Here is a 21,557-nt window from a genome sequence, read left to right as displayed (position 1 = left end):
TAAACTAAAATAAATTTGAATAAAACAAGACTAGACAGGGGAAAAAAAAGAGGCAAACGTGTTAAAACTTAAAACTTAAAACCCTGAAAGAATAAAGAGGGTTAAGGGAAGCTGTTTCTCTGACTTCAATTCCAAGACAGAAAATGCCTTCTTCGAATTCGAATAAGAAGAAGCACTCCAAGTCAAAGCACGAAGCTGCTTCTTCTGCACCACCGGTTACTCCTCCTCGAACGACGTCACGCCCCGACGACGAGGCCGACCTCGCCGCTTCTCTCTGCCTTCCAGAAGCTTCTCGAAGGTACCCTTCCTTCATCGGAGCATCTGCCTATGTCGGCCAAGTCTCCGCCGTTGATAATGCGCCTAATTCCAGGGACTCCAGAATCTGGCTCTCCGAACTTGCCATGGTTTCCTCTTCTCTTGCCCCTGGTACTCTTGTCTCGGTAATCATTTCTCTTCTTCTTTCTTCTCCTTCCTTCTGTGATCATGTGTTGTTGTTGTTATGCTATGGTTTGGGAAAAGTTTTATCATACATGATGCAACGATTATCGTAGGTGTCAATTGCTTCATCAATGAACAGAAGTGTGCAATTGAATCCTCTCAAGTCATTAGTTGATGAATGTGTTAGATGCTACGGCTTGGAAACTGGGAAGACGTTGAAAGATGATGTCACAGGGAATTACTTTGTGCTTGCAACTGTTTTCCCTTCTACGAAGGTTTGTCTTCCTAGTATCTAATTGAAACCATTTTATTTGTAGTTTGTTTCATGCAAAGGAATACATACAATAAAGAAGCTAAAATTGACATTTTTTTTTGTAGTAATTCTCTTAGCTACACATTATGCTCAACGTACTCAACTTGGTTAAGAAATATCTGATTTTACAATTTCATCAAGAGACTGAAGTTAGAAAAACCATAGTAGAATAAACTTGCTGAATTGCGAACACCATAAAAGAAAATTACTTCATATATCCACAACACAGAATGCTCTATCAAACAATTATTAAAATTATTAATTAGTAATTTGCCTAATGTGGTTTATTTGTTTGTATATGGCTTATATGCTAAACATAAATAGGATGCCATAACTCAAAGGAGCAAACAGATAGTGGCTTATATGCGAAAAGACAATGGCTTCACCATAATGATAGGGTTCATATAATGTATAAACAGTATATCTATCTTTGCCAAATGATTTACTTTGTGACCCTTACAATTCTACATAGGTTTTGAAGAATGGAGTACGTCTGTCCTCAAATATTTCTTGTACAATGGGATGTCCTCCTTTGGGTACAATAGTGTTTGTTTACCCAGTACAGAAACAGTACTTATCTGGTCTTGCAAATGGGAGCAATGAACTGCATTATACAGAAAGTAATTGTCTCTCGATATATAATTGCAAGGAATTGTATCTACAGCTTGCTCCTCATAAGGATGGATTTCAATTGGACATTAATAACTCAGCCTCTGTGACGAAATCCCAAGTCCAGTCAGACAGTGATATTTTTGCATCTCCTAGCACACCTTCTAATGGATCAAAGTTTTCTAATGCTAGTGTGTTGTCTTCTCCAAGATTTGAAGATTCAGCATCAACTATACCCATTCAGAATAATCAATCTATGGCTTCATTCAATATTATGGATGCATTAGGAGATGAAAGTTCGAAAAAATTACTACAGGCATGTGCAACTTCATGGTTATATTCTCGTTATTTACTGCTAGGTAATTTTGTCTCTGTACCAATGTTTTCAGAGGTGTGCATTTTCCAAGTGATAGGAGCCAAAAAGGCACCAGTTGATAGAGCTGATAATTATTCATCAAATGGGATCAATAATTTGTGTCTTGAGGATTCTGATGTAGCAGAAAATGTGAATGAGGCAATCGTTGTCAATTGTGAAACAAAGGTATTTTTATCTTTGCAATCAAATGCAGCATCTAAAGAGTCAATTCAAAGGGATTTGCCCAGTGAAAAACGTAAAGCAGAGGTTGCTAATCCTAGCATATATGATAATATTTCTAAACTGGGTGGTCTATCTAAAGAATATTCAGTTTTAAAGGATATAATTTCTTCATCAGTAAAGGATGCTTTATCAAGGTACGTATTATATGGTGCATTCTTTCATTGTTGAGTATACAATGCATTATTGATAATCTTCTTCTTCTTTTCTCCCTCCCTCCTTGCACTACATTTTGTATGGTTCTGTGCATCACATTTGTCATTCAATGTATTCAAGTTATGTTGACTTTTTACAAGGTTCCGGCAGCATATTGCTTGATATATTTGGAAATTGCTAACCAGATAAAAATGTTTAGCAAATTGCCATGATTCATTTTCGCCTCTGAAAATAAGCAATAGTAGCAAAACAATGTAAGGAAATATGTGGACTGATGCCCAGCTTGCATCCCACGTGAGACATATGGGAGCAAAGATTGCCTTATTTGGTCTACACACCTTTAGCATGTTATTATTATTTAATTCCATTAAGCATAAAATTTTTATCTTTTCCTTTGAACCTTCTATCATTTAGTAAATTTCTTGTCTAATGGTAGGAATGGGTAGTTACTAAAATTGTATTTTTGGTATTCAAGTCAATGATTCTATTAAAGTTCAAACTTAAAAGTACTTTTCTCTATTCTCTTAGCTATGTGCTTCATATCTTATATGCATTTGTAAATGCAATTCAGCAAACTTATTATTCTTCACATTTTTGAAAATGTAGTTTTGGTTTACGTATCACAAGAGGAGTTCTTCTACATGGTCCACCTGGTACAGGGAAGACTTCCCTTGCTCAATTATGTGCTCATGATGTTGGGGTAAATTTTTTCCAAATAAATGGACCTGAAATTGTTACCCAGTATTTTGGGGAAAGTGAGCAAGCATTGCATGAAGTTTTTGATTCAGCAATTCAAGCTGCACCTGCTGTGGTTAGATTTCTTTTGCCCAAATAAAGAGTTTCTTAATTTCAGAGAATGTGTTTTATGAAATAATTTTAGATATTGTTTTGAGCTTCACATATCTTTGAGCTACATATCACATGAAAAATGGTTTTTGAAGTTATTCATTCAAGTCTTAATATTAATCTTATAGCGCTAATTTCCCTTAAGTTTCGGGACTATGTTAATGTGCTAAGTACATATAAGATGTAATGTTGTTATTTGATCTATGTAATGGATCCCATTTAGTGGGATGAGGCTCTCTGTTGTTCTTGTTAAATTGTTGGCTGGTGGTCGTAAGGAATTCATGTAGGAACTTTCGGTTCCATAAGGATTTTCTGTGCTGTGAACAATTCAGTAGAGAAAAAAGAGAGGTGAGATTAAGCATGTTTGAATTATCGAATGACAATTTTGGAATAATCTGAAAATTGCTGAAAGGGAGGATCCCTTTCCATTCTTAGCATGTATGAATATGGCGTAGTTCAATGTATGGATAGAACTCCACTATCTGTTGATTATTTTCAAGGTTTTGATCTTTATAAACTCATATCTTTGATTATTTCACCTGATATCATTATGTTCATGATTCTCATAAATAGAATAATGGGATCTACGTTACAGGTATTCATTGATGAATTAGATGCAATTGCCCCTGCAAGAAAAGATGGAGGTGAAGAGCTATCTCAAAGAATGGTTGCAACATTATTGAATTTGATGGATGGAATTAGTAGAACCGAAGGGTTGCTTGTAATTGCTGCCACCAACAGGCCTGATCATATTGAGCCAGCTCTCCGACGACCTGGAAGATTTGACAAAGAAATCGAAATTGGTAAGAGATTAAGATAATGTTTCCGAGTAGCATCTAATGTGTTTCTTTCGTAAAATAAATACAGAGCCTAATTTCTCCTTAATGTAACTGGGTACATGTCAATGAGCTGTTTATTGAGATTAGAGCTTGCATTATGTGTATATATATATATATATATATATATATATATGAACATTGATGGGAGCCTAACTGTTGAATTGGTGCTTCCTCACAAATTTTCTTTCCCACTATCATAACTTTAACATGGTTGGGGCCTTCTCAAAATCACAGTGTTAAATGAACAACGCTACTTTTAACCACATCCAAGTCTGATATATAACTACTATTCACTTGGAATGTTGGACACATTATCACTATCTTTCTCGGAATACTGAGAATCTTTTTACCCCAAAGGTACTAAGTTAAGCAATATCTGCCTTCAACTGTGTAGCTGTGATATTTTGTATGTAGTGACTGATTATGAAGCTGCAGCATAGTATATTGTTCTCTTCATATTTGATAAAAGTGATAAATGCAGCATATGCTATAGAAATCTATCGGTCCTTTTATTTACTTTAATGAATCCATTAAAGAACTCATTCATTATCAAGTTTCTCCGCAAAAATCTATATGCAGGTGTGCCGTCCCCAAAACAACGCTTGGATATTTTGTTCACTCTTCTTTGTGGAGTGGATCATTCTCTCTCAGATTTACAAGTTGAACACCTTGCCACTGTCACTCATGGTTTTGTGGGCGCTGATCTGGCCGCCCTTTGCAATGAGGCGGCGCTGATTTGTCTAAGACGCTATGCTAATTTAAAGAAGAGTTGTGGTGATTCTTCCAATGATATAACAGAGCAACCCACATTGATGAATGGCGAAACAAACTCCAGAAATCAATCAGGTATTGCAACTTCATCTGTTTCAGAATCTGATACATCAGTGGCCTCCAATGCTGTATTACAGCTCTGCATGATGGACACAACTTCGGAATCTATGGAAATAATTTCTGATAGTGATAAAGACCACAATTTGAAAGTCAGTTTTGAAGATTTTCAGAAGGCTAGAATGAAAATAAGACCCAGTGCCATGCGAGAGGTATGATTCATAACTTAATGCCATGGTTTGTATTTCAGGAGTCAGCTTCTAATAAAATATATATCTCTGGTAGTTATCCCTGATCATCCTTTTTTATTTGCTAAAATGTAATCCTTAATTTTCATATATAATGAAAATTTGGGTTTTCAAACATAGAAACGTAAATATTTGGATCATTGAAGTCTACTCTCTAATGAGAAATGCACTTTCTGCCCCTCTGAATTTCTGTGTACAAGAGCTGTCAGCTTGTCATCTCTAATCAGTGCATCCATTTGACTATGAATTCTTATTGGGTGTCACTGGAATAGTTTATAATTTATATAGGTCCTGTATGTTGAAATTTTGACAAAAATAAAATGAATTCTCTTCATATTTTTCATTGATCACAAATTTACCATGCATTCTGCCTCAAAATAGACCAGGATTTTATTCTATTGATCTTTATTTTATTCTTTATAATTGATGGTTAACCGCATCTTGGGATAGATACAGACCACGATTTGCTACATTGTAGGATTACCAATCCCCACCTTCTAATAAATCATTTATAAAAAAGTAAGGTGAGGCATAAAATTGGTTTCAAATTTTGTGCTTAGGTAATCCTTGAGGTTCCAAAGGTCAATTGGGAAGATGTAGGTGGTCAAAATGAAGTCAAAGCTCAGTTAATGGAAGCTGTAGAGTGGCCCCAGAGGCACCGTGATGCGTTCAACCGTATTGGGACTCGCCCTCCTACAGGTGTATTGATGTTTGGGCCTCCAGGTTGTAGCAAAACCCTCATGGCACGAGCAGTTGCATCTGAAGCTGGGCTGAACTTCCTAGCTGTCAAGGGTCCTGAACTCTTCAGCAAATGGGTTGGTGAATCAGAGAAGGCTGTCAGATCATTGTTTGCAAAAGCAAGGACCAATGCCCCATCCATTGTATTTTTTGATGAAATTGATAGTCTTGCTGTAACCCGTGGGAAGGAAAGTGATGGTGTTTCAGTGTCAGATAGGGTCATGAGTCAACTTCTTGTTGAATTGGATGGTTAGTGATGAATCTTGAACACTGGATAAACTAGTAAATTACTTTTTGGCTCATATTCAACCTTTGAAATAGCAGGAAATGACATTCTAAGGAATATTTTAGATTTTGTGCGGGGTTCATAGTTTTGTTTTGACAATCATTTATGCCAGGTCTGCATCAAAGAGTTAATGTCACTGTCATAGCTGCTACAAATAGGCCAGATAAGATTGATCCTGCCCTTTTAAGACCAGGTACGCACTACTTTTCTTACTCTATATCTTATATGTGCACAAGCATCCACGAAGGAGGGTGAGTTTCTTGAATGGTTCTAGTCAGGTTCAAATAACCGAAGGAAGATTTTTCAGGACGCTTTGATCGCCTGCTTTATGTTGGACCTCCAAATGAGACAGACAGAGAAGATATATTTCGCATTCATTTGCGTAAAATTCCATGTGATTCTGATGTAAGCATTAAAGAACTTGCTCACCTCACAGATGGTTGTACTGGGGCTGACATATCACTAATATGTCGAGAGGCAGCCGTTGCAGCGATTGAGGTTTGTACTCCACATGATTTCCGATGGATTTGTCTTCATATAACATTATAACTTATTTATGTGTTAAATTTACTGTGATGTTATCAGGAGAACCTTGGTGCTTCAGTTATATCAATGAAGCATTTAAAGAAGGCAATCAATCAGGTCCAGCCATCTGAAGTACAGTCCTACCAGAAGCTGTCAGCAAAGTTTCAAAGGGCTGTTCGCAGCTGTGATACAAATGAACTTGATCATATGCCGCACAAAAGTGGATATACTTCGTTCAACGTTCGGTAAACCACCTCTTATTCTGACAATGTTTATATCATCATACTTAGTTTCTTTTGGGTTTTGCCTGTGTTCGGCCAAAAGAATGTCATGACTAATTATCTTCTTCCCCTCCCCTCCCTCTACAAACTCTGATAAGCAGGAATGTCTTAAAATCTTGCGCATTGCTCCTTCCTATTCCAGCAGTCATTCTTTATTTGTGGACAGCCCGAAGTGGTTAACCATAGTGCAATCTTAATCATGGGAATCTCTTTTGCAAACTGACTAGATGAAGCCTGTGTTCATATGGCTGCTGCTGGGTTCATTTGTTGAGGCATATGTGCACCACCAAGGCTTCAGGTATTGTAAAAAAAAAAAAGAAAGACAAGTATAAGAGCAACTCCAATGCCTGATATAATGCGTCCCAGTTTTGCCCTTTTTGTCAAAGGAATAGGGATGTCATACATTTGTGCTCAAAACCCCATGACTGAATCATTGGTCAGGCTTTCTGCATGAGTATGAAAATATTTTGAGAATAATTACTGATTATGGTTTCATTTGGAATTTGTGCTTCATCAATGTTTGTTACTTTATAAATGTGAGAGGTGGTGCTATTATCTGAGGAAATTGCCACCTAAATGTTTGTAACTAACTACTTAGTTGACAGATGACTGTACATATTGCTCTTTTTGGCTATCCAGTCTCAATGCCGCTTTGCTGGAGAATTTTGTATCCGCTACAGGTATCGTCACATCATGTAGATGAAACTTGACAATTTTTTTCTCTTTTTTTGGTTAAAATTATATTTTAAGGTCTGTGATGATGACATTTTTCTAGTTCAATCATTCTTTTAGCTAAAGATTCACAATTTATGCATTGAAGTTTATTGTATGCTAAACATTGTTGGCAACATGACATAGCATCGGATCATCCGCATGTGTATTGTAGAATTTTTTTTTTTTTTTTTTTTTTTGTTATTCATATGGTAATGGGTTTAGTCAATGTTGTTGAATATTGACCATTCTCACCCAGAATTGAATGGTCGCCATAGTCCAATATACAATTCGAATACCTATTTATCAGACTATCAGTACAGAAAAGTAGTTAAACTTCTGTTGTTATTATCTTTGATAATTTTATCCTTGACATTAATAAGTGGGAGGAAAGACTAAGCATTGGGATAACCGTGTTTGAGTGTTTCAATATTATTATTAAATGATTTTGTTAATTAGTGTCTTACCATAAATAAGGAATGTTTAATAGAAAATATAAAATTTTAAGTTTTTAATACATTGAGAGCGTTTTGATTGGATCAATTAAAGGAGAGAATATTTTTTTAGAGAATTTAAAATTTTTAATGACAAAACGATGTTTTATTTAGAAAAAATTGCAAATTCAATGATTTTCAAAGAGAAAGTTTGATTATTAAAAATAATAAATTTTAATTCCCAAAAGCACCTTCTTCAGAAATATAATTGACATAATTATTTATACAAACAATATTCTGAAACAGAAGTTCATTATAATATTTAAAATTAAAAAATGTCCATCTAAATAGACTCTGAGCATACTGATAATATTTTAAAAGAATCAAAACGAGTTAAACCCCAAAGAATCCAAAGTGGTATCTGAGATTCACAAAATGCACCGATTTAGTTTCTGAACTTTCCAATTGTATTAATTAAGTCCTCCAGATTGGAAAAAATGTATCAACGTGGTCCCCCTCATATTTTCCGGTCATATTCCTTGCCGGCGGTAGTGATGTGGCGAATGAGTGCCACGCTGGAATGTCTAACGGTTAGTTGATGTGGCCAATGAAAGTTTATGTCCAAATTTGGTCCCTGATCCCTTTTTAAACCCTAACTCAGAAGTAGCGCAGCACTTCTTCGTCTTCATTATCATCATCTTCTTCTTCTTCTTCCCTGCTCATTCTTGTACCCATTGCTTTGCTGGTTGGATGATGGTTGGACGTGCAGATGAAGGAGAGGGAAGTTCTATGCGAGGCTAAGTCAGAGCAGAGGCACGCGAGTACCAAACCGGTGTGGGTGTGGGAAACGTCCTGTGCTCCGATGGTCTGGAACGGAAACCCACCCAAATAAACCCTTCTTTGGATGTCCGAATTACAACGTGAGTGTTTCCTGAAGATTTGTTGTTGACTACTTTGATGGTAACTGTTAAATTTGATGTTCACAGAGTAGTGTTATTGGTGTGTTATTTGTAGATAGATTTTACAAAAATAGAATCCAAACTGAATGAACAGAAGAGGTAAATTGATAATAGTAGTTGTAGATTATAAACAAGACATTGTCAATGTAACACAGTATCATTTGACCACATAAGGATAAACAAACTGAAGCAGCTACTTTTGAGTTTAAACTCTGCTAAAGTATTTATTACCAGAAAATCAAAATAAACCATACAGTCTAGTCAAGAGCCATTCCTTTTGAGAAATAACAAAAAGCCAAAAAAATCAACCAATGCCTAAATCCCATATATATTCTGAAATCGGCTGCTAGAACATCCAAAATCAAGGGTTTTTCTTCCTTGGTGCCTTAAACTGTGGTGTTGGAACAAACTTCATGAACCTTGCCATCCTTGAAGATGTGGCTGAACTTGTTCCTTGCATGAGATCGACAGAAATAGTTACTGGTTGTGGTGAGGTCTTCCGTTTGGTTGGTAATTTAGGTGGCCTTGTTGTTGTTGGCGGTGGTGCCTGCGTAAAGTGTGATAATTTGTATGAGTTAGTGTGAAAAGGAGAGTTAAATCTAGGAAGTAAACAACAAATGTGTTGGGACATTTTATACCTCATCTTGTGTTCCACCATAGCTTGGTTGGGATAATTCAACTTCTTCAGCTTGCGGTGCAGAGGCTGGTGGTGGAATGTCAGCTGCTGGTGGTCCCAGAGTGACAGTGTTGCTTGCTTCAGCTGCAGGTGTACTCCCAGTAGGAGTAACTTTGGCCTTGGAAGCTGCCACAGTAGCTGCTGCAACGGCAAGAGCAGCAGCAAGCTCATCAGCTCTCTTCTGTTTGCATCCCCTATTGGTGTGGCCCTTTACACCACAATATGTGCATGTGAATGGCTTGAGTTGTCCCTTTAGGGTAACATTCTGCTTAGCTTTCTTGTTTACACTAGTACCCTCATCAGCGTCCTTTCTTCTTTTGGTTGTGAGTTTTCCTGGTTTCCGTTTGATGTTTGGAGCCTGGGGCTTATTATATGCTGATTTTTCTCACATGGATTGGCCTGGGAAAGGATTAATGTAATGTTCATAGGTCTTCCTATATGAATCCATTGTGACCAAGGGGTGACAGAAATCTTCTAGTCTCTTGTTCACCCGTGCAAGAGCAGCACAGGCATGAACACAGGGAATGCCTACAGCACACCAAACAAAAGGCAGTTCAAGTCCAGACCATGGCAGTTAATAATTCAAGTAAAAACAACCTAAAATGAATATAATGATAATGTAATGAAAAAAATATAATAATGTAAATGTAACAAAAATTACCTGTTAACATCCAGAACTGGCAGGTGTAAAGTCTTTTGCCTAGATCGACCACCATGTTTGTTGGTTGTCCATGGACCTCAAACTTTTCATAGGCTTCATCTCCATTTCATATAGGAACCCAGTTCTTTGACTATTTCCTTACCTTTTCTAACCGGCTCTGAATAACTAGAGGAAGTTTTTCAACGTAGTTGTTCAACTTTATCTTGTTCTTTGCAATGGACCTCATAACGAACATCCTTACCTCTTCAAGCAGTGTGATGATTGGCTTGCTCATAGCCTCTTTGATCCTTGCGTTGAAGACCTCACATGCGTTGTTGCATATATTATCCAGCTTTGTCCTATGGCTAAATTGAGACTTCGTCCATGAATGCCTAGGCCACTTGTTAAGGTATGTCCATGCTTCCTCACTGACTCTTTTGATCTTGTCCATGTTGCCAATAAAATCTTGGAAGGTGTTTGACCTTGCAGCATCCCAAAGGAGTCTCCACAGCTCAAGATCCTTCCACTGTTTGTTGAAATTTCGCCACAGGTGCCATACACAGAAACGATGGTAGACCTGTGGAATGACCTCCTCTACAGCCAAAATCAACCCTTGCAATTGATGGAAAGATATAGTAGACACCAAACAACCAAAATAACCAAATATCAATAACCAATCATCCTAAATAATAATAACCAATCACCCTAAATAATCAAACTACTTAAATAACCAAAGTACCTAAATATTCAGACTACCTAAATAACCAAACAACCTACATAACGTACATAACAAGTGAAATCAGCAAGTTGCAATTATCCATACCAAATAAGACATAGAACCAAATAGTTTATACAATAAACAGATATACATTTTGCTTACAATATAAACTGTCTAACCTTTTGCATATCAGAAATGAAACACCACCCGTTAGCCTTATAGTCTCCTAAATCATCGTGGAGTAACTCCAAAAACCATTTTCAATTCTCTTTGTTTTCAATGTTGACTATAGCCCAAGCAACCACATAAATGTGGTGATTTGCATCTTGTGCGACAGATGATAATATATGTCCACCAATCTGTGTTTTTAAAAATTGACCATCGAGGCCAATTAAAGGTCGACACCCAGCTTTCTTGCAACCACTCAAGCAGATGTACATTTTATCAAACATAACTTGGCTGTCAGGTAGTGGAGTAACCCCAATCTTTATAGTGGATCCTGGATTGGTCTTTAGCAGCGTTTCAGCATAATCTCTTAACAAGGCATACTGTGCCTTTTCATCCCCATAGACAACACTTCTTGCATCAGCCAAGGTTCGGGCTAATGAATTCCTATGCAATATGAGATCACACTTTGACCTAAAGTATGTTGCAGCCTCACATTGCTTGAAGTTTGGGTACTTTCTAACATTTTTGACCAACTTACTTGCCAACCAAGCTCTGTTTGCAGCTCTAGTAAAATTCTCTTTCGGACATGTATGATCGTCATAAAAAATCTTGATTTGCCAGCAAGAGTCCTCATGATCCCTTGAGGCGTAAACAACCCATGAGCACTCTTCCACCTAGCACACTGCCCTACACCTCACATTGTCATTCTTTACAAAACTTAATCCTCCTACCCTCCTGAATGGTAAACTCTCGCACAGCATCCCTGAAGTCTTGTTTAGTATTAAACTTCATTCCCACTTGCAGTTGCAACTCACCAAATTTATGGCCCTCCTGGAAGATTGGAAATTCATCCGATTCTCCATCAGATTCCAATTCATCTTCAGAATTAGGAGGAGTCTTCATATCCTCCGAGTGCCACGAGTTGGCACCATCAGATTCTGCACCTGGGTCAAGAGCATCATACATCAATCCGTCTCCTGGACTTCCTAAAAAACCAAGGTCCACCTCTACATCAGATAAGTCTGCCACAATTGCATTATCATCTTGTATAATAGTGTCTTTATATATCTTTTCCTTTTCTTTGGCCATGGCTGAGGCCTTCTGAACCTTCTTGACCTCTTTCCTAATTGGTTATGTAACCAACTCATCATCACTACTAGAGCTGGCCTCCTGCACAGGGACATAAGAGTCATCCTCTGAACTCCCTTCATCACTGCTTGATCTGGTTGCAGTTAAATCCACATGAAAAATTTGCTTCCCTTTGTTAGCACTCCAATGTCCCCTTCCCTGAGATCTTGTGATTCTTTTAGGCGGGTTAAATTTGGGCTTGATTTTTGAAGTAAACTTGGGCTTGGGCTTTGGTTGAGTTTTCTTGAGCTTCTGGTTCTGCTTGGATTTTTTATTCTGCTTGACAGTTGGGGTTGTATTGGACTTTGTATTGGATTTTGAGTTGGGTATATGATGGAGTTTGGGATTCTCATGATCAGCCATGGACTTGGTGTCATCATGGATAGGTCTTGTGGTGGGGGTGTTAGCAGGAACTGGGATTGCAGTTGGACTGTTTAGAATGGAGATTGGAGTAAGAGGAACTGGGTCAGGATCACATTTGTCATGTGGCATTTCATTTAAGGTATCCTCAAAGGTGTTCTTCTTGTTTAAGTCACCACCAAGCTCCTTTTCTGGAATATAATCCAGACACTGAACAGCTTCTTTCCCCTCTATCAGTTCAGGTGTCGAAACTCCATGTTCGAAATAAACATCGACTACTCCATCATTCCTCTGTGCATGGAAGCACATCTTCCTTAATTCATCATCAGTGGTCAGAGTTCTCAATCCAACCTTCAAGCTCCTCTCCGGAACCAGCGACCAGCACTCAACTACCTTGTCATATCCCAACTCCTTGAAATAGTTCCTAACGAAGAAGACATCAAGTGTATCCTCATCTAAATCTCCTAAGCAAGCTCTATTGTCAGGTGAGTAAACCAACTTTCCATCAACATTCTTCTTAAACGTTCCACCATGATGGAATATTATATCCAGCAACTTCTCCATTTGTATTGGAAAAAAATACATTTTTACTAAAATATGGAATCAGCAAACAACAACAGATCATATTCCAAAATTATTAACTAACAACTACTTCAGTCACTATGCCATTATAGAAATGCCCATATTTTTTGTTTGAAAACGGAGCATTCCAATAATCCCTACCCGCACCACCCAATGCAAAAACCCTAGCTACTAACATAGCATCCATGGTTTCCCATCAATTTACACCAATTTTTCAAGTAAAATCCATAATGATGGATACCTTACCACTATGTAAAACAGAACAACACTATCTAATATACTGCATGCCTACCTCTGTCACAGGGGATTTCACGCAGAATCTTTGCTCCTTCCTTCACCGATCTTCAGCCAACGATGACCAGGTTCCTCTGAACTCCAAATTGTTTCACTCCGAAAAACCACGCCAGCGCTCTCGAATGCCAGGGTTTGGTGCTTTCAGTTCGCAGAAGATGAAAAAGACGAAGTGATCTTTGAATATTGGGGGAGGGGGTTTGAACGTTTTGTAAATACTTACTTGAAACGGTGTCGTCTATTAATAGGTTTAGCGCCAAAATCCAATACGACGATGTTTCCCATCCTCCAGCGTGGCACTCATTCGCCACGTCATTACTGCCGGCAAGGAATATGACCGAAAAATATGAGGGAGACCACGTTGATGCATTTTTTCCAATCTGGAGAACTTAATTAGTGCAATTGAAAAGTCAGAGACTAAATCGATACATTTTGTGAATCTTAGAAACCACTTTAGGATTTAACTCGAATCAAAACTTTTTATTTCAGTTCATTTATAATATCTTGAAGACATTTTTTAACAAATTTTTTTATTTTTTAATTAGAAAAAACAAAAAAAGATTCCGGACTCCGATAAAAGTAATAGTAGTGAAAAGCTCGAGCGTTCCCTATCCATAGACAGTTGTGTTTGTTTCGTAACTATTTGTTGATACTGTTTGTCGCATCGTGGTTAAAACTTGAAAGTACATGGACGGACCACGTTCTTAACTAAAACTAATAAACTATACACTATACACTTATCTCCTTCTCTCCCTCTAGTCTAGTCACATGAACCTTTATCAAAGATAATCTTAGCCACGTTTTTTTATTATTAAATAGTACTACTAATACTACTTATTGATTGACAATTGGCATAGTTTTTTAGTTTTCCTCACATGATGATTTTGCATCATGAATTACTAATGGGTATTGATATTTTTCCTTTATAAGGATACTATGGAATTTTCCATCTTATAGATCTAAATTTCCTTCTTTAAAAAATAAATGATCTGTGCATGCGAAAATATCCATATTTTTATTTATTTGACGTGATTTGATCTTCAAAGTCAAAGCCTCAAATGTGACAATTCCACCAATAGAATTAGGCTCAATGTTTGAGTACTTAAAAACACATTTCTATTATTCATTGTAGTGTCCAAATTTTTCTATTGAGGAAAGGGCAACATGAACATGATGGCAGGGTGCTCCATAAATGTCTAACTTTAGAGTTTATACATATTTTGATTCCAAATGAAAGGGGATTTTTCATGAATGGTGAGGGGAAAAGAAGGGGGGAGGGTAGGAGAAAAAGGCTAGTGGCTAGTACTTAGTTAGCACTAGACAAAGGGTATTTATGTCATAAAAGCACAATACATTAATAATAGAAGAGATACACCTGTCATGATATTGGGTATATTGAAGGGTTCAAACATGGGTATCACATGGGGGGATACCCTTCTTATCATATTACTTTGATTCAATTGGTCCATCACTACTGTTGCCAATGCTGCACGAGGAAACATGCCCTTTCTAGGGATAATAATTCTGCCTCTACTTAAAGTCTTTCTAAGTATTCATTATTCTATCTATTATATTCACAATTAGTAATAAAAACTTTATTTAAGATAAGAGTTCAAGTTACATTTTAAATAATATCCTAAATCAATATTTAATAAATCTTGATTATTATATAATATTATTTGTTTATATAAAAATATTAATTTAATAATTTTAAATATTTGAGTAAAGTATCGTTTTTGTCTCCAACATTTGGAGTAAATTCTATTTGTATCTCTAACGTTTAAATCGTCATATTTGTATCCTAATGTTTGTAAAAGTGATTCAATGTTATCCTGCAACACATCATGAGCACTTTAGTTTGAGTTTTAAAAAATTCTTCTTGAAGTTAGAATACAAATGTCTAGGATAGAATCGATGATCTATTCCGAAAAATAGCTCATCAAATGTTGAAACTAATTTCTACAACATTTACATAATTCACTTTTCTAGGAATATAATTGAATCTAAACACAAATAGTGGGTATAATATTAAAATCGAACACATCCAAGTGAGACCTAATTGAGAATGAATACATCCAAATGAGAATAATTGAAAAATATAATCTGATTTGTTAGCATAATTGATAATAGGATAACATTGAATCACTTTTATAAACGTTAAGGATACAAATAGAACAATTTAAATGTTAGGGACACAAATAGAACTTATTCCAAACGTTGGAGACAAAAACAATACTTTACTCTAAATATTTTTATAGACTTATATTTTTTTAAATAACAACAAAAATTAATCTGTCTAACCTTTGTTGAAATTTGACATAAGAATTGATTTATTTAATAAAAAAAAGTTAAAAATTAGTTTAATAATTAAGATTTATTGAAAATTAAAATGTTTTACTAAAAAATCTTGAAAACCGATTTAAAATATTACTTTTAGAATTTGGAAATACAAGCCATGCTTATATTAATTCTAACCGATTAAATTAACGTAATATTTGATAACACACCTAATGATTAATGAAATAATATTCATCAACTTTTTTATAGTGTTTGGAACTCTAGTGTTGTTTAGTGCAGTGTGTGATTGAGGGTACAAAATCGATATCTGCGTCCAACAGGTATCCCACTTTCAACAGTTCAGTTCCTTTCTGGGCATTTCCTGCTTTTGTGTTCCAGTTCCAAAATAATATTATTACTTCCCATCACATTTTCTCATCCATCCTTTTGTTTATTAATTTTTCCTGATTATTCTTCCCTCAATTATTTAGATTATGTAAAATTAATGCTTACCGCACATGTTGATATCTCATACTTAAACTAATATTTTTATTTAATATGCCAAGAGGTCACATCAAAGTTTATAAATACTTTTTTTTTTTTACTTTACATTGATAAGTTCTTTTAATACGTTCATAAATGAATATATTTTGTCCTATCACAATTATCAACATGAACTAAATCAAAGTATCTGAATATTATATATAAATATATAAATATAATCTAAATGTCATTAGACAGTTAGCATATATTCTAACAAATAAAAATTAGATCTATGATGTGACAATACATAAATAGAACGAAAAATTTTATAAATGCTATTGTATTCAAATTAAATCAATCATATATAATAATCAATCTAAAGAAGAAGAAAATATTTATTTCCTCTTTGCTTTGGTAATAAACTTTTGTCATTAATTATTAGTTACACTAATTGCCAATTGGTCCTTCTTGTGCAATTTTTTCAACTTAGACCCCCTCTTGCATGTGATTCTTAATCCTACTAATAATAATAATCACAATAATAATTAATTATCAGGTTTATTGGTGCATAGAATTAGAAACATACATGTTATACATAACCTAATTCACATTATTGAGTCAAATCCAAAATTTGTCTTTGGAACTGTTGATATCCTCAACCTCAAACAGAGGCAATGAACAGCTCAAATTATTCCCTATATAGACACCAAAACAAGAAATCCCACAAAGTGAAGAATCTTTGCATCTCTCTCTCTCTCTCTCTCCTCATTCATTCCTGATCTGATCTGATCTCAACTCTATCCCAGGCCCGTACAATTTCATCCTTATTGTACTCAAAACAATAAACTTTGCACAACCTCGTTCATGTGGCTTTGCAATTCACGCGCTACAGTACATGCCGGCCCAATCACTCTCACACACTCATTTCCTTATTATGCCTCTTCTTTTAAATAAATAATTAATAATTAATTTTTTTTTATCAAAGACAGGAGATTCGAATCTGTAATTTTTTAATTGAGTATGGAGAGATTATGTCATTTGAGTTATAACTCATTGGCATAATTAATTCTTCTTCACACAACGAGTAAATATTAAATTTTGTCTTTGAATATGATTTCATTTAATTTTTAGTTTTCCAAAATGCTTACTTTAATTCTTAAGATTATATTTCATAGTTCAATTCAATCTTTGACAAGTTAAATTGAATAACAAAATGTAATTTGGAAACTTTATGATTAAAAATGTTTAAAACTAAATTAAATTAATTTTTACATTGGGAAATATGAATGACTAATCTATTTGTTATAACTTGTTTAATTAATTTAAAATAATTGGTCAAAAATATCTTGCATAACTAAAATAAGTTCCTGATTTCATTAAAAAAATTTGGTGATAAATTATCAAATTACATTTAAATAGTCAAATACTTAAATATCTCATCTAATAAACATATAATAGTTTCTCTTTCTTTTTTTTTTTTACATTTCCTTAATTTCTTTGTTTGACAATTTGTCCTATTTTTACATTTATTTTTTTTTTAATTAATATAGCATTTATAACATTTCTTTTCATAGACTGGCATATAAGTTGACCATGACATATAAATTAGGCATCATATATTTTGTTTCGTTTAATTAATAGCTTCGAACATCTTATTATCAATTTTTTTTTCAATTGTTCTAAGTATATACAAAAGATTAACTATTAAATTAATTATTCATATAAATATATATTAAAAATAAATTAATAATATATAATAATTAATTTAGTAACTAATTTATATATATATAATATTTTTTTTTCAACATTAGTCTAAGACTATTATTACAGTAAAATATTAAATATTTTAGAAAATCAACATTTTCTTTTTAAAATTAAATGATATAATAAATGATATCTCATTAACTTTTTACCACTGAATTTAAGGCATGAGATTTCCTCCATAAATCATTCTAAAGATTGAGATGGGTTACTTGACCTTTTACACACTTAAAACATTCAATGGAGAATCTGTAATAAGCAATATACAACAAAAAATCTATTCTACGTCAAAGTCGATGTGATCACCTCACGGCAGTGCACGGAGGAGCGTATGATAAACGCGCCACCACAACTTGCTGAAAAACAAAAAAAGTAGAAGATCTCGCAACACTCACTCTCAAGTTGATGAAGACCCCCCAAATCCCGGAAACAAAAAATTAAAATGAAAAATTAAAAAACTACCATCATAAAATTCATTCTTAGAAAAAAGCATCACAGCAACAACAGTACCTATAAAACACAATAAAAAGCTGATAAAAAAGAATGTGAAAAAAAAAACAAGATCCACCTCGAAAACCTCTCTCTCTCTCTCTCTCTCTCTCTCTCTCTCTCTCTCTCTCTCTGTCTCTCTCTCTCCAAGAACGTCACTCACACCACCACTACCCTCCCTCCACTTCTGTCTCCCATCTCCCCCATTCTTTCTCTCTCTTTCTGTGTCAAATTGTAGAGAGAGAAAAAGAATCAAATCCCTGTATCCACCTTCACCACCACCACAACTCCCTTTTTCTTCTTCATTACACAAAAACAAAAATAAAATTCCCATTTTTTTTTGTTCTTTCTAATTCCCTTAATCTAATCTTAAACAACAAAGACCCATTAGCTAAACTCATAATCCGCATCCAAAAATCTCGCCTTTCCTCAAAATCAGTGAACCCCATAACGGAAACACACTCAAAAACCAAACCAAGAAAAAGAAAATGAGGGAAGAAGATTCAAACTGGTTTGCCAGATGGGAAGACGAACTACCTCCGCCGGAGGAACTCATGCCCTTATCGCAAACCCTAATCACACCCGATCTTGCCATCGCCTTTGACATCCCCAGTCCTCACACCCCAACCGCCGCCGCCACGGCCACCCCAACCACCCCGAACCACCACCTCCACCACCACCAACAACCACAGCAACCGCAACCACCTTCAAACCCTTCCCCCTCGCATCAGCAACAACCCTCCTCCGGCGGCGACTTTGCCGACTCCGGCGATCTTGGCTCCGGCGCCGCCGGTGAGGAGCCAGCCAGAACCCTCAAGAGGCCCCGCCTCGTTTGGACCCCACAGCTCCACAAGCGCTTCGTGGACGCCGTCGCACACCTCGGAATCAAGAACGCGGTTCCGAAGACCATAATGCAGCTCATGAGCGTTGACGGCTTAACCCGCGAGAACGTCGCCAGCCACCTCCAGAAGTACCGCCTCTACCTCAAGCGCATGCAGGGACTCTCCGCCGCCGGACCCGGCGGCGGCGGAGCGGGTGGCGGTGGATCCGATGCCGCCACTGATCACCTCTTCGCCAGCTCCCCTGTGCCGGCGCATTTCCTCCACCCGGCTGCCGCGGCCGCGGGCGGGAGGCCTAATTCAGAGCATTTCCTGCCGTTCGTGTCGGTACCGGCAATGCACCACCAGCAACACCACCACCAGATGGCTGCCGCAGCTGCCGGTGCTGCAGCGATGCAGCACGTCCAGCTGCAGCAGCAGTTCCATAGGCAGGCATCCGGGCATTTTGGGTCGCCGCCGAACGGGCACTTTGAGCATGCTTTCATGTCAAGGCAGCAGCCGCCGCCGCAGAATCAGCAGCAGCAGTTCAATAGAATGGGTGGAGGTGTGGCTGGATATGCAGAGGATATGGAATCTGCTAATGCATCTGGTGCAAGGAAGGTTCTTACTCTTTTTCCAACTGGAGATGATTGAATTTACCATTTGAAATTTGGTTGTTATGTTCTCTCTATAACATAATTATTATATATAGTACTCAACTTAGTTATTGGTGGTGTAGTTTCGCGTTTGGTATGTTTGGGGTGTTAAGCAAGGAGGTGTTAGTTGTTAATTAGTGTTAAGGTGGGGTTAATTTGTGTCTTGGAGTTACTAATTGGCATTTTCTTCGGATCTAGAAGCATGAGTAGTGATTGTGGGTTCCAATATGGTGTTGTTCCTGTGACAGTTCTGTAATTAGTACCTTGCTTGTTGGTAGCATTCCATATGTTCTGTGTCGGCTCCTGGTGACTGAAGTTCATGGTGATGTCACTTTTGGGGCTGCGACAATGTCTATATAGCTCCGTGTTTGAATCACTTAGTCCTCTATGTTGATTCATCCCATCATTAGTTTTATGGGAATTGGCTGCAGCTCTGTATAAACCACATTGTTACTTCTTGGGAAGTTTTCTATTGGCATTCATGGCAGGAGTGAGCGAATTGCGGCGAGTTCAGTACTTATGGCCTGCAGTTGGCAATAAACTTGCGAGTTGGAAGCGTATCTATTGGTGCATTTGGTTGTGAATTCTTCAACTGAATCTGGGAGCCTCTAATGCGGAAGACTTGTCTTCTTGCTTGTCAAGTTATGTGTCCTTTAGAGGTGAGTTGTACATTGTTTGATTCTATATAGAAGACTTTAATGCCTGATGCAAGGCGATCTTTTAAAATTCTAATCTTACTCTGTGGCGTTAAATTCTATATGCCAGATGAACTCAAGTAAAACTAGTTTCTTTGAGTTTGTAGGTTTACTCTGCTTAAATGAAAACAATAAGTTCATGTTTTTACTTAGTTGTGTATTTCTTTTACCAACTCTTATTATTTGATCACTATAATGATCTTAGCTATACATTGGCCTTCTTTTCTAGTTTTGAATGACAACATATGCATACATGTTCATTACTACAGAATTTTGATAAGTAGCCTACACTTTAGCTAAATAATTAATTTGGGTTTATATAGAATTTTGATGATTGCCATACATTTTGCTCTGCAATGTTTAAGCTTTCAACTAGCATTACTATTACTGTTTAAGACCTTGTCACTTTGAATTTTGCCCGGTCTATAAGATTAACTTTTCACTCATGTCTATGAACTTAGAACTAGTTCTTACGCATGGTGTTTCACTTTTGAATTGAAATGGTAAGCTGAACCTTCAGGGTTAGAATGATTTTGCCACTCAAGTAGTGTAGTCATAGTACCCTCAACTTCACCTTTAGACTTATGAACAATATATTATTGTATTTTCATTGAGCAGTAAACTTTTTTTCCCCAATCATGTTAAGATTATCCCCTTTCAATGATGAATCCATTTCTATTTTCACCAGTTTAATCCTTGAAAGATTAGTTCTATGGTTGAATGGTCTTCCAAAAGTTTGATAATATAATGTTTCATTGTAGTTTAAGTCCTTCTGTATAGACCATACTTTTACTAATCATTCATACAAGATTAACAAACATTTCTGATTTATACAAGATTAACAGCTTAGTAATTACTAGTTTAATTTTGCTCCGAAGTGAATAAAAAATGCCATGAGAATTGGAATGGTAACCTTAACCGAGTAATATATGCTTTTGTCCCCTTGTTCCTTGATAATTATTGGGTTTAGAAGGTAAATTATCCCAGAATTACATTTTATATTAATTTT

At 36.2% G+C, this 21,557-nt stretch overlaps 3 protein-coding genes across 8 annotated transcripts; 2 read left to right on the top strand and 1 right to left on the bottom strand.

Moving 5' to 3' along the window:
* Positions 1 to 54: 54 nt before the first annotated feature.
* Positions 55 to 7,499, top strand: CIP111 (Cam interacting protein 111). 6 transcript variants are annotated; one of them, XM_088485048.1, is made up of 12 exons: positions 75 to 298; positions 380 to 440; positions 552 to 713; positions 1,224 to 2,092; positions 2,718 to 2,922; positions 3,553 to 3,760; positions 4,376 to 4,836; positions 5,433 to 5,859; positions 6,009 to 6,089; positions 6,204 to 6,394; positions 6,482 to 6,666; positions 6,804 to 7,499. In XM_088485048.1, the coding sequence occupies exons 1-12, from the start codon at positions 144 to 146 to the stop codon at positions 6,880 to 6,882; spliced, it is 3,084 nt and encodes a 1,027-aa protein (XP_088341174.1). In that variant the 5' UTR covers positions 75 to 143; the 3' UTR covers positions 6,883 to 7,499. The 6 variants fall into 6 exon arrangements, 4 of the variants coding, with proteins under 4 accessions (XP_088341171.1, XP_088341166.1, XP_088341174.1 ...); XM_088485046.1 differs by having other exon boundaries at positions 6,801 to 7,363; XR_015881037.1 differs by having other exon boundaries at positions 55 to 440; positions 6,171 to 6,394.
* Positions 7,500 to 9,283: 1,784 nt separating this feature from the next.
* Positions 9,284 to 13,060, bottom strand: LOC148582007 (uncharacterized). Its single transcript, XM_088501404.1, has 3 exons — positions 12,823 to 13,060; positions 9,445 to 9,583; positions 9,284 to 9,353 (listed from the first exon to the last, which is right to left on the bottom strand). The coding sequence occupies exons 1-3, from the start codon at positions 13,058 to 13,060 to the stop codon at positions 9,284 to 9,286; spliced, it is 447 nt and encodes a 148-aa protein (XP_088357530.1).
* Positions 13,061 to 18,408: 5,348 nt separating this feature from the next.
* LOC107623693 (Homeodomain-like superfamily protein) lies at positions 18,409 to 20,700 on the top strand. The gene has a single exon (XM_016326040.3). The coding sequence runs from the start codon at positions 18,868 to 18,870 to the stop codon at positions 19,849 to 19,851; it is 984 nt and encodes a 327-aa protein (XP_016181526.1). The 5' UTR covers positions 18,409 to 18,867; the 3' UTR covers positions 19,852 to 20,700.
* The last annotated feature ends 857 nt before the right edge of the window (positions 20,701 to 21,557 follow it).

The sequence above is a fragment of the Arachis ipaensis genome, chromosome B10 (assembly GCF_059453495.1).
Source record: "Arachis ipaensis isolate K30076 ecotype BB chromosome B10, ASM5945349v1, whole genome shotgun sequence".
NCBI classification, from domain to species: domain Eukaryota; kingdom Viridiplantae; phylum Streptophyta; class Magnoliopsida; order Fabales; family Fabaceae; genus Arachis; species Arachis ipaensis.
The sequence above is the reverse complement of the archived record's forward strand: the minus strand, read 5'-3'. Positions and strand labels throughout refer to the sequence as shown.